At 42.2% G+C, this 13,114-nt stretch overlaps 1 protein-coding gene across 10 annotated transcripts in view; it reads right to left on the minus strand.

The window, feature by feature from the left end:
• The window catches only part of CCDC162P, a 78,293-nt gene that overhangs the window by 24,972 nt on the left and 40,207 nt on the right, over positions 1 to 13,114 (minus strand). For all 10 annotated transcript variants that reach the window (XM_015858677.2, XM_032443281.1, XM_015858679.2 and 7 more), the window contains 6 exons: positions 11,412 to 11,566; positions 10,671 to 10,782; positions 9,263 to 9,312; positions 7,834 to 8,007; positions 2,945 to 3,062; positions 1,295 to 1,457 (listed from right to left, as the gene is read on the minus strand). In XM_015858677.2, coding sequence (XP_015714163.1) covers positions 1,295 to 1,457; positions 2,945 to 3,062; positions 7,834 to 8,007; positions 9,263 to 9,312; positions 10,671 to 10,782; positions 11,412 to 11,566 — 772 coding nt within the window. The remainder of the gene's footprint in view (positions 1 to 1,294; positions 1,458 to 2,944; positions 3,063 to 7,833; positions 8,008 to 9,262; positions 9,313 to 10,670; positions 10,783 to 11,411; positions 11,567 to 13,114) is intronic.

Below are 13,114 nucleotides of genomic sequence, written 5' to 3' on the forward strand. Positions count from 1 at the left end.
AATAAAAGCTATATATCAAGTGTTTATGATTCACTGAGTCCTTTCTTCCCTTCCAAAAAGAAATTTCAGACTGTATTCAGAGCTGATAAAAAAAAACCTTACCCATGAAATAAATAAATAATACATAAATAAATAAGAATGTGGAGGCGTTAAAAGACAAAGCAGGGTATTTACATATGTTTCTCAATTCTTGAATAATTTTGTACCTTTACCAAATCATCATGATTACTTTTTCAGCTTCAAAAAGATGCCGGGACAGAAGGGGAGCTGTGTAGGTGCAAGTTTTACCCCTGAGTTGTGTTTGAGCAATGGCAAATCTGCAGGCATATAAATGTAAGCATTCCTAGTGGTATAGCAGCAGCCCAGCCTTGCATCACACATACACACACAGAGCAAGAACTGAACATAATGTGTCAAGTTGCGAAACTCCCTCTCACTGCATTGAAGGAATAATCCAGGGGCTGAAAACAGCAAATGCTGAGGGCACTTCATCTCATGGGACAGCATTCTCTCTTCTGTAACTTCAGTTGCCTATTTATCAGACATCAAGTTTAGTTGCACTCCTGCAACATTAAGCAGAGGAATACAGGCAGGTACAAGGAGGGCTTTATCCCACTCACTGTGAACACATCTTAGGTTGGGATGAGCAACTGCTCTAAAGGTGTGCCCAGAGAGGGTATCCTGTGGTAGCAGAGGCACCCAGGGAGCAGTCAGACATCACAGCTACCTACCCAGTCAGTAATGGGAAGCTAGGTACATCCCAGTCCTGCACTGTCATTTAACATGAACTATTATTAGGTGATCTGGTACTGTTCCTGCACAAAATGATGTTTGTGCAGGATGACATGCACTGCATCTGTTTTTAGCCTTTGGAAAGAGAATCGAGTGACAGATTTACTAATGGAACCAAAGCCAGCTTTTTTTCTTTTCTTTTTAATCTGCTGGTTAAGACAAAATCCCCAGAAGCTGACCAGATGGCTTAACAGAAAATTGCAAGAGGCGGAAGAGCAATTTTTGGACCACATTTTCTGTTCCCTTCTGGAGCAGAAGTCACAAACCTGGTAGGTATGCTGCTTTTCTGTAAGACTGCAACAGATCTGTGCACAGACTTTAAAAAACAACACTCCTCCATCAGAAAAATGGAGCAGGAAGGGGAAAAAATAAAAGGGAACTTTGTCTTAAGTCTTCTGTTAACATCAGTCTCACACTTTGTCCCTTTCTCATCTGCAGCATTTCACCCTCATTCTGCAGATTTGGAGAAATCTACCTTGAACAAGCAGTACCTGTTACTTACCAATCCTTCCAGTCCCTCCCCAGTCTGGAGTCAAAGGCTCTGGGTTTAAGGCACGAAAAAAGCTTGGTGAATTTCCTAACTGAGCAAAAGCCAGGAGATAGGCAACGACATCATGAAATGCACCAACAATTTGCAGGCTTAGGCGGAGAGCTTTGAGAGCAGCCTGCAACCAAGACACACATGCAAAGAAAAAACCCATTCAGATAATTGGCCTTCAAAAAATACATTAAAGTAGGAAATATTTTTGAGCAAGTGTGATTTTGCTGCCAGCTGTATCACTTAGACTGCAGCTCTAGTGATGGATACATACAGATCCAGACTACAGGATCCTTGTTGAGGAATTAATTTTAACATCCCATTTACTTTCCCACTGAGGAAGGAAAGCGAGCACAAATGTATGCTGCTACTCAGACACATTTGTCCCCTGGCCACATTAGCTGTCATAAAGTGAGACCACTCGGGATGGTCCCCAAGGCAGAGAGGTTTGTGACTGCAGCCCTAATTCGAGCTGAAAGATCTGCATGGCCTCTGAGCCCCAAAGACCAGTGTCAAGCACAGGGTTTAATTTAGGCTTAGGGCAGTGCTCACATCTGTCAGTGTACCATCTGGTGTCACAGCCTCTGGTTTAGAAACTGCTACCCTGGTGTCTCACAATAGGCTGTTTATCTCTCTCCAAACAGCTTCCTTTTGCTGGAGGCAGAAAAGCTAGCATGAGGAAAATAGTTTTCTTCCCCTGACTGGAGTCTCCCCTGAAGCTCCTGCATGGTCATGGTAAGCCCAGGGACCTCCTTCTCACTGTCCTGTTACCTCAGACTGAGAGAAGGAGGTAGAAAAAAGTAAAAGCACTTAAAGGTCATGATCTGTCACTTCTATGTGTGAGGAGACAAGTATTAGAATAGCTCAGCTGGAAGGGACCCATAAAGACCATTCAGTTCAACTGCCTGACCACTACAGGGCTAACCAATTACAACTCCAAATGTCTCTTAAGGCACAGGGCGTCACCCATCTCTCTAAGCAGCCTGTTCCAGTGTTTGACCACTCTCATGGTAAATAAATGTTTCCTAATGCTCAGTCTGACCCCTTTCTGGCATACCTTTGTGCCCTTTCCATCTTGCCACTCGTACCAGAGAGCAGAGCTTAGCACCTTCCTCTGCTTCCCCTCCTTAGATAGCTGCAGGGAGCAGTGAGGTTCCCTCTAAAGCAAGAGGACAAAAGCTTTCTCCTTCCTGGCAGGCACTCCTCATCCCTGACACATCCTAGATCACGGCCTCAAGTTGTGCCAGGGCAAGTTTAGGTTGGATATTAAGAAACACTTCTTTACAGAAAGGGTGGTTAAGTGCTGGAATAGGCTCCTCGGGGAGGCAGTTGAATCACCATCCCTGGATGTGTTTAAGAGCTGTTTGGATGTGGTGCTAAGGGATATGATTTAGCAGAGGGTTGTTAGAGTTAGGGTACTATGGTTAGGCTGAGGTTGGACTTGATGACCTTTGAGGTCTTTTCCAACCTGGGTAATTCTATGATCATCCCAGATCAAAACCACCAACTTATATTTCTCCACCTCCAATGACAAGGAGTACTGTAATGCATGTATAAAAATGTGAATGGTCCACACTGAGAACAAAATGTCTTTTAGAATTAGCAGATACTGACCTTCTCTGGAAGCATCTTGAACATAATCAGCACTTCAGTAGGGTGAGGGATGAACCACAAATTAAGGAAGGTGCATCCATCTGGGGACAGTAAATAGCGTGGTCGAGGTTGAAAGGATCTGAGTGATTGCAAGAAAAAAGAGATATTTAGCATTCTGAAACTCATTCTGAAACTCCATTTCTGCTTGACACTTCTGAAACTCCATTTCTGCTTGACACTTCCCAGAAATATATATTTTTTAAGTTTGATGAAGCTGTTACTTGGATACAGGATTTGGTTTGTTTTAGATTATTTACCTTTAATGTGTAAAATACAAGCTAAAGGTTGGACCTAAAAAAACCCTGCTGAATTCAACAGAAGTTTTCTTTGGTTTTAGTTTTCAACCAAGTTCTAAAGCAGCTCAGCCACCTACTCCAGTGACCCCAGCAGTATCAAAACAGGACTGATTACTGAAAATTGACAAGAAAAGATCAAGCATGCAGAGATGCTCCACGGGATGTTCTGGAAGGGACATTAACTTAGATGAGAGCACAGTGACCAAAGATCAAGCTACCCTGTCCAAGGCACCAAGTAGTCCCAATCCTCATAAATCCTAGGATAAGTGAGCTTCATTCAGCACCCATGGGAAGCAGGCAAAGGTTCTGAAGAACTGCCCCCTTGATCCTCAATGGGAGAAGCAAAGAAGAGTGTTGTTTTGCCTCACTTCCCCTACTTTGCCCTCTACAAAATCAAAAAGCATTGGTTTATCAGAGCCATGCCCCCTCCCACCACATCAAAAAGAAGTTAGTCCCTAAATAGTGACCAACACATCTAATTTATAAAGCTGGGATGTGACCTGCTCTGTGTAGGGCTCTCAGAACCTCTCACCCAGGAATACATTTCTGCTGTGCAGAATGGGAGACAGATAAGGCAAAGCATCAGGTGTATATTAAACATCTAAATAATTCTTTTGAAAAAATAATGTTCAGTCACTAGTAGGCAGACAGTCTTTCCCCCCACCCCAGAAGATATTCAAATATATATATTATAGGAATAACGTACTCCCCTGTTTTTATATACAAGTTGTCATTTCTTGTACATGAGGTACAGTATGCAGCTAGTACATTCTGAAATGAGACATAAATTCAGCCTGGAAATTAAGCTCAGCTTGTTCTGAAGGGAGTTCTACAGGGTTTTAAATCCTGATATATATATATATATATTTTCTTTTGTCTATGAAAAGCAAAACTGAATGCAAAAAAACAGACCTTTGGTTTAGGTGGCACAGAGTAACAAAAGGTTAAATACCCTGTGTTGTAAGCACGGAAATTAGATTTGGGCAGGGTTTGTTTGACCAGCTGCCTCTCACTAATTTTTGCAGAAGAATGATAAGCACAAACTGCACCTAAGGAAACTGCTTTTTGGAGTGAGAGCAGCACTCACGCTGTATACCTGTTTCCTCCTCCTGACATCACAGCCTGTAAATGACACCAGGAAAGAGAGCAAACATGGATGCAGAAGCACACACGCTGCCCAGGTGTGTTCTGTCTTCACAGACTCAAGGGGACAAGGGCTGGAGTCTGTCACCATTGCCATGCTACTCCACCACACTAATTACAGAGGCTTCTCTGCAGCCATGGCTGTAATGGTGCCCAGTGGTGTGCGATCCAGGCACCCTGTTTCTCCAGGAGGAAAATAAGGACAACACAGAGCACTGATGTGAACCCAGGCACTGCCAACCCCAGCAACACTTGATTAGATATCAGGAAGAAATTCCTTACTGTGAGGGTGGTGAGATACTGAAACGGGTTGCTCAGTGAGGTTATGGATGCCCCTTCCCTGGAAGCATTCAAGGCCAGGCTGGATGGGGCTGTGAGCAACCTGGTCTAGAGGGAGGTGCTATAGGCAGGGGGTTAGTAACTACATGATCTTAAGGGTCCCTTTCAACTCATACCATCTACCAGGAGAACACGACATAATACCAGATAAAGCCTAAAATATAAACCCAAGATATGCTATATTTGGTCACACAGGTCCTATGGCATCTAAAAGTGTATGGTAAGAACTGTGACCTAGTAGTTTGGGCTTTTTTAATGCCAATCTAGGAACAAAGGAACAAGCTGGGGGAAGGGAAGGACAGGATGGTACAGCCAAACAAAAACCACAGCACCACATTTTCCTCTTCCTGCTTCTCACAGTTGTCTTTAGGACAGCACCTGCTGAGGGAATCTTTCATTACCTTCTGGTAAGGCAAGACCTGCACTGCACCTGAGTGCTCCTACCCTTTTCTCAATTCTTGTCACGCAGGGTATCATGGTGAGGGTGGGCATGAAGCCCCCTCTTCATGCCACTGCATTTGAGCTCTGCAATGGGAGATGGCAGAATCGGGAGAACAAGGGGCTTCATCTGGCCAAATGCAGGTGCTTATCATATGAGTTGCAGGAGAGAGCCAGAGGCACTGCTAGCACACAATTCATATGGATCTTAAACAGGTCAGATGGATGACTCATCCCTTCAGAGCACCTGTAGACACTCTGGGGAACCTTATCAAAACCAGACATCTCAAGTTAGGTGGGCTTTTCTGGAACATTTCCATTGATATTAATGAACTTCAGGATTTTGGATACATACAGATATGCAAATAGATTTTCATTATAAGTATTCCTATTCTCAGTTCTACTGCATCTTTTCCAGAATCTGTCCTTCCCTTTGTTCTTTATTCCATTACATTTTTCTCTTTTTTCCCCGCTTCTTCACTCCACATCAGTCTGCCTTCACCACTGCACTGAACAACCTTCTCCTACACCACATCCACATTGCTCCCACCCATCTGCTGCTCCTTCCCACCGGGAGGGATGGAGAACACACGACCTGCTCCAAGTGGCCAGCAACCACAAATACAGGCAGCACCGAGATTGCTCAGAAGATAAGAAAGCAATTAAATTAACGTCCTGCTATAACCTTTAAATGCAGGCAAGATGGAAGCTAAATTTCTGTTTCATTATAACTAATTGACAGTTGCTGTCTACACGATGCTTCTTAGCTCTTGTTAAACAGCAACAGAAAATGAAACGTCAACCGGTAGTAACTGATAAGGCAGCAACGAAAAAAGCACAGAAGGGTTGAGAGGGCAGGATGCACTTTTAATTAAAGCCTTTCCTACAGCTCCTTGCAGCTTTCTAAGATGACTTTCTAGCACAAATGCCCATTTCTGTGCTTCCCAGGACAGAACTGAGGCTGAGAAGCTGCCAAGGGCATGTTGCAGCCATCTCCACACCAGCTGCTTTCCAAACACTTCTACTTAAACTGCCTTCAGCAAGTAAGGGTTTCTATTTCACTTGTGTTACAAGTTAAGATGCTGGTATTGCACTTTTTAAAGATACTTTTTAAAAAAAGTAGTATAGCCTTGTAAAGTATTCCAGTGCATTGAACCATTTGCTTGCTGATGAAAAGTTAAAGGACCAAGAAGCACAAGCCACTCTCTTATAAGAGTACATGATGTTGGATATCCCACCAGAGCTGATGTTTCTCCAGTCCTTCTCTGTTGCAGGACAGATAGACCTGAAGTGCACCATAGCCTTCTTTGCTAGATATGCCAGGTGTAGCAGGTAGCACAGAAACAGAAGGAGTTGTAGGTATCCATAGACATTAAGGATAAAGGCTATAGATCTACAGGTTCTGCAGCCAAACTCAGCTCCTCTGAGCAAATAAGCCATGTTTGATTTAGTCCTTGCTAATAAACTAGGTTAGCAAACAAAAGAGCTGCTGTGAAAAGCAACCTCACTTGGTTCTAACCCCCAGATGAGTTCAGAGAAGTGTGACCATGAACCGTAACCCTGGACTGCCTGAACGCACTGGGTGTAGGGGTAGCCTGAGCTTGGAGCATACGTCTAGTAAAATAGTTTGCTTCTAGGATTACTGTCGTGTCTTGGTACCATGACAGCTGAGGTAGGAGTACAAAATGCAGTTCCTTAGACAACACGTAATGAAAGCAGGCAAATAATAGAAACAAAAGATCCACATCTCAGGATTGTGGTGAGGCTACTCCCCAGCAACTAGAAACCTGGGTTGCCTAAGGCTGGTATATATCTAAAAACCTACAACTGAGATGGAGTTAAACAACAGGGAGATGTTAACAATCTTCTGGTGAAGTACTGGGTTGAACCATACTTTATGACTTGTTTGGCTTGTAACCACATTCTCAAGCTTTGTTATCAGAACTAAAGCACTTGATTGAACATTAACGAATATTCTTTTCTGTGCTTGCTACTGAACCTCTCAATTGCTGGGGAGAAGATGAATAAGAGTAAAACCAGTGTACTGGGAGACTACTTTCACATCCCAAATTATCTGCTGGCTGGTGCTAACTTGGTCATCTCAGAGACTGACACACAGTCAGCAAAAAGGCTTGCCTAAGTTTTGAGGAAGGAGATCCTTGTAATGTGGCCAAAAAACCGTCTCTTCTGAAAGTAGCAGATGATTTAGGGTCACACCCTTGTCTCCAGTGTGCTCTTCCTCTCCCTGATTTCTGACAAGTCACGTGCCTGTTACTGACTTCTAACAGTTTTCAATCTTAAATGAAGAAAAAAATTAAAGGATAGGACAATAATTTCAATAAATATACTTAATCATTGAAGCAGAGAATTTTCATCCTGAAAATGCAGTCATCTACTTATTTCCCATTAAATATAGTTTTGGGACTAGATGCTTTGTATGCCAGCTTTTGCAGGAGTCTGACAGTGCACATTCTCTGTCCATCTAACAGCTTGCAGTCTGGCAGAACACACTGCTCAGGGCACCCTTAGGCTCTCATTCCCCATACGAACATGTATTTGTTCACATTTGCTAAGTAATACGCACTGATTGAGGGCCCTGGCCCCCAGAAAAACATTTTCAAAGATGACACAAACCCGGGATCAGCTGCGAAGTTTTCCTTTAACTCTTGCTCTTTTTTTCCTTGAGAGAGTCCAATTATGAAGTATTTGTCTCTGACAACAGGGAAATCATCTAAGAGGCTTCTTAGGCTGTTGTAGAATGCAATGAGCTGACCTCGCAGGGCGTGCTGGGACACACGTTGATTCATCCTAAAAAGGTGTAATATATGATTATAGTATACAATGGGTTGCAGGGCACCACCTTCCCAGATAAGTATCATAGAATCATAGAATTACCCAGGTTGGAAAAGACCTCAAAGATCATCAAGTCCAACCACAGCCTAACCATAGTAACCCTAACAACCCTCTGCTAAATTACCGTCTTTGTTGAACCTAATATCTTTGTGTAAGGACACCCTTTCATCTTCTATGGTAAAAATTACAGGCTATGTTTCTTCCATAGTGAGACAACTAGATGGATAAAAATCCCCAAAATGGTATTTAGGACCCAAATAAAATTTTGGCTTGTCATCAGACAGGTGTTGTTACAATGTTCTAGAAGCATCCACAAATTAATACGCTAACTGCTTTGTGGTAGCTATTGTTGCTTACATAACACGGAAGCCGAAGCTGGAAGGAGAAAAGCAATGTGACGAGTTAATTGCAGAACTGTAATTAGACATTGTGACTCTGAGTCAGATTTCACAATCACTCAGCGGCACTGAAAGTCCAGCCCTGGCTGAACACTACCTCCAGACTGATCTTTTCAGCCTTACCTACATCTCGGATAAGTTGTACCAGGATAGGAGGTAGCCTGCCCAATTTGGTCCACGTTTTTGAAACCAAAGAGTGAGCTGCAGAATTTCCCTTTCCCATATTGTACAATTTTACAGTGCAGCAGACATGTCTTACAAATCCAAGTGTCTACCTTATTTGCCAAACATACTGAAACAGACACCCTACTTTCAGCTTGTTCCAGGTCTCCTTGGAAAACTCTATCTGAAACTCTAGCTTCTTCCAAGTTGTTTTACAAAGGAGATGAAAATCACAGGACAGTACATCACCACTATTTAATACTCTTATCCACTGTGGATAATTTTCACTAATTTTGACAATGTTTCATGGCCTTTCTGCACTTGACTAGTTACCCTGTAAACAGCCTTTCCCTTCATAAAGAAACTATGTGGCATATTTCCTCCTCATCAGGCAACACATCTTGTACTATCTGTAACACCATCACTAAACCACTCTGCTTTAATTTTCCTTATGTTGCAGAATGGCCTACAGGCACATTCATAATATTCTGAAAAGAAAGTTCGTAAGTTCATATTATGCACATGAAACAGAAAGCCCCAGAGCAAGAGTTATGTTTAAAACATGATGTGATTGCAGATATAAATGATTACCAGATATAAATTGATTATATGCTAGACATACAGTAGTTCTCTATATCAGATATACTTACTTAAGACAATATTCAACTATAACATCTCTCTTTAGTTGTAGAACTTCATCCTATAATGAGACAATATTTTCAAATAGGACTTAGATAGGCTGGGAATCTAACAAAGCCAAAACTACTTATTACATTACAACATTACAAATATCTCAGCATTATGATTCCAAAACTGTAAGGAGGCTAAATGTTGAGAAATATTTCAACCAGTATGACAGATAAAGCCAACACTGAAGGCAGTCTTGTAAATAAATCCAGAATTACTTTATTCAAATCTGGTTTACCCAATTTTGTTCAAAATTTGTGCAACATTTCCCAAAAGAGTTTGCAGCTAGCAGTTATTTCCTCACATACGCATCTTGCCTACTGAGTTGGCAAGGAGGGTATGACTATGTTGAACTAAATAAATTCTTTTGACTTTCAAAGGTCTGCGCAGAAGGAGTTTGCTTTTTACTACCTATTAAATTCTTAATGACATCTGATCTGTAGTGTACTAGCGAAAGATACAGAATCACAAGCAGCTTAATTCAGAATCCATGGTTTTACCTTTATCTAGAAACTGGATAAAGAACCCAAAAGGCCATATCTGTGCTTTTAGTAGAAATAACTAGAAATAGTTATGGTAGGAATCCTTCCTCATGTAGTGTCTGTCTCTAGTTAGAATTACTGCTGGGTGATTTGTGCATAAAAGCTGAGAACTGTCCTGTACCCAGTATAACTATAGTCAGAATTTGCCTCCTTGTTATAGTCAGAGTTTACCTCTTACTTAGTTTGGAAATAGTCTGTGAGCAAATCCTGTTAGAGACCACAGCCTTTAGTTAGCCATGTGACTGCAGATTGCTGCTGCTTTTCATGTACCTCTCTGTCACGAGCCCCACAGCCATACCCATGGGAGAGCACGAGGGAACAGCATAGCAGGAGGTTTTACTGAGTACCTTCAACCTTCCCTAAGTTCACTTCCATGCAGCACACCTCAAAGCTACTCCCTGTGGGCTTTCAAGTTACTCACTACTGCCACTACAGAGCTGCAGCCCTGAGCCTGACCTGTACACCCTAACCATGTCCCAGCTTTGTAGCTTCTTCCACACCTGCCATCAAGAACTGCTCATCAGTGCTCAAACAGCCCACATGTACTTAGCCACCTGCAAGGTAGTTGCTGACTGCCTAAGCCCCTTCACAGAGAAACAAATGGAACCCTGAGGACTCAGCATCTTTTCCTAGAACATGCAGGCAGCTGTGTTATGAGGCAGGTGATCACAGTGGGGTGCTCTGTGCTTAGAAAGGTGCCTTAACAGAATATCTTCCTCATTAAAGTAAACTCAGAGTAAGTATAGTGCAATCTCAAAGGTACTGCTTTGTTTATGCACCAGGAATCAGCAGTCTCTCTGAAAAAGGCTAAGCCCTTTGAGGTACTTACAGGGTTTTGCATTCTGCTGCCCAGCATTTCTTTCTTATGGATGAAAGTGTTCAGCATCATATCTCGAGGCCCTTGTTTCTCCAGCTGAATGGAAAGAAAAGCTTCTGGAGGCCTGACACAGGGAAAAGAGCATGAGAGCTGAGAAGAATCCTTTCTCAAAAGGTTAGCTCCTAACTGCTGCTCAAATGACTTTGCTAGATTAGACACAGCTTCTCCAACATTATTCATTTTACTAGCTCATTATACATAACAGATACAAATGCATTAGATTTTCTGGATCAGCTACCAGAGGCAAGATGAGCCCTGGGGGTTAGTATGTGGGCAAATGAACATGGAGACTAGGCTCTGCTCTACAGAAGTGGCACAATATTGAATGGCTGCATTCCGACCTACTTAATATTTCTCATGATTTTGCAATGTCATCAACTGTAAGGACACTGATGTTTAGAAAACCCCACAAGATGTTTTTATTTCCTCCTTTAAACAACAGGTTATCTCCACAGGATCTGATGTTAAGCTTGAGTCCCATTGGTAGGGTATGGTTAAAAGATCAGAATGCTCAGACTGGTCCACACAAAGAATTGGGGTGTCTAGGACTATGTGTTTGTGATCGAAGGCACATCATTATGTTTTGTTACTGCCAAGACCCAGTGGACTGTAAAGCAGGATGTGCTCTGGATTTGCACATACACCAGACTAACCCCTACAAGTGATAGGGCTTGGCCAGTCTGTAACAAATACCTGTGAAAGGCTTGGTGTAAATATGGAGAACGCCCAGGAGAAAATGGTGTGTGTGGCGTGGTTGCTGGCAGAAGCTGATCCTCTGCTTGGCTCCCAGATACAGAATTTCTTCCACTTGCTGAACTGCTCTGACTTGTTAGACTTACATTTCCTTCCTAAAATATCAAGAATATCAATTTTGTGCTTGCTCTCATAAAGAATGGCAGCTCTTCAAGGTAGATTTGCAATTCTGCATGCTCTCATTTGCCCTAACTTTATGGTATAATAACTCACTGGGATCACTGAAAGTCACCGAAAAGAAACATTTCTCATGGAACATGGGCATAATGAAGCTGTAGATGCAGCACAGTCACAGGCAGTGCTCTATTTATAAATCAGACAACATTCTTGACATCCAATCAGCTACAAATAAAATATGAACACTCCCAAATATTTGCTTTTTCAAACATGTACAAATAGGTCCATACGCACACTGCTTGTAGGGGAAATGATTTTGCTTCCCCTTGAGCATTACCAATAGATCCTGTCATAAAGAAAACTAAGACAACTCTGCATATTTATGAAAGCAAAACAAAACAAAAAAACAGAACCACAATTCTAATTTTCAAGAAAAAACAAGTGTTAGTTTTCTGAGTTATTAAAGTCTGATTTCAAAAGTGGCACAACATGGTCCAGATTTCTCTGGTTTTCCCTATGAGTTGCAAAGAAGCTAAAAAAACACACTTCCTCTGCAAGCCAACAAAAAAATATCATCTTTTGAGTAGAGGGAAACCAGAAGAAAGAAAAATACAAAAAAGCCATATGTTGAGAGTTTATTGCTTTCCTTCTCCTAACTAAGTATTACCCTGACTCACAGTAGTGCCAGCCTGCAGATGGGTCCGATCAAAAACACCTCTGCTCTGTTCTACTAGAAAACTGACTTCTTACCCAAAGAATGATTCGTCCTGCTTCACTGTGCACAGGGAATATATAGTGTGCCTTAGAAAGAAATGGACAGACATGGACAGTGTCATTCCTGACAAAAGAATCAAGGATTGATTTGGGAAGGAAACCAAGGTTGGAGCTGCTCAGTTCCGCAGAGGATTTAAGTACCACAAGATCTGATGAGAAGTTAACCAGGAAATCTCACACTTGAAAGGGAATGGAAACCAGGGACCAACAAGGCCATGGCCTCTTCAGTCCAACAAGCTGGTCCAAAAAATCCCTGGGAGGCTGCACAGCCAGCTGTGCCAGGGATGTAGCCTGGATGCTACCCAAATTTCCATAAGATCAGCATCATACTGAGCAGTTTTCTGGACAGCTGTCAAGACCTCAGCTTGTTTGGGATGATGGATCTCTGCTGCATAGTGGCGAATCCCTGTCCTCCTTTGTATTAGAAGCAGGATACAAACTATGCAGCCATGAAACAAGTTTGTTCCAAGAAGCTTAAAAATGTCTGGGGTGAGTTTTGACCTTAGCAGAACTTTTACTTGTGAGGAAAGAAAATACAATGGAACTATACACCATGTATTACTCTAGGAATGTCAGTTTGTGCTCAGGAGCTTGCAAGTAACAATAGCATAATACACCTTTTCCTTTTCTCCCGGCACTGCTCTGAGTGAGCCAAAATGAGACAACTGGGAGCCAAGATAAAGTAAATCTGTCCTTTTTAAACCTACTAAGAGGCAAGTCACATAGAAAATGTTTTAGCTTTGTTCCCTTAG

Source organism: Coturnix japonica, chromosome 3, assembly GCF_001577835.2.
Source record: "Coturnix japonica isolate 7356 chromosome 3, Coturnix japonica 2.1, whole genome shotgun sequence".
Classification (NCBI taxonomy): domain Eukaryota; kingdom Metazoa; phylum Chordata; class Aves; order Galliformes; family Phasianidae; genus Coturnix; species Coturnix japonica.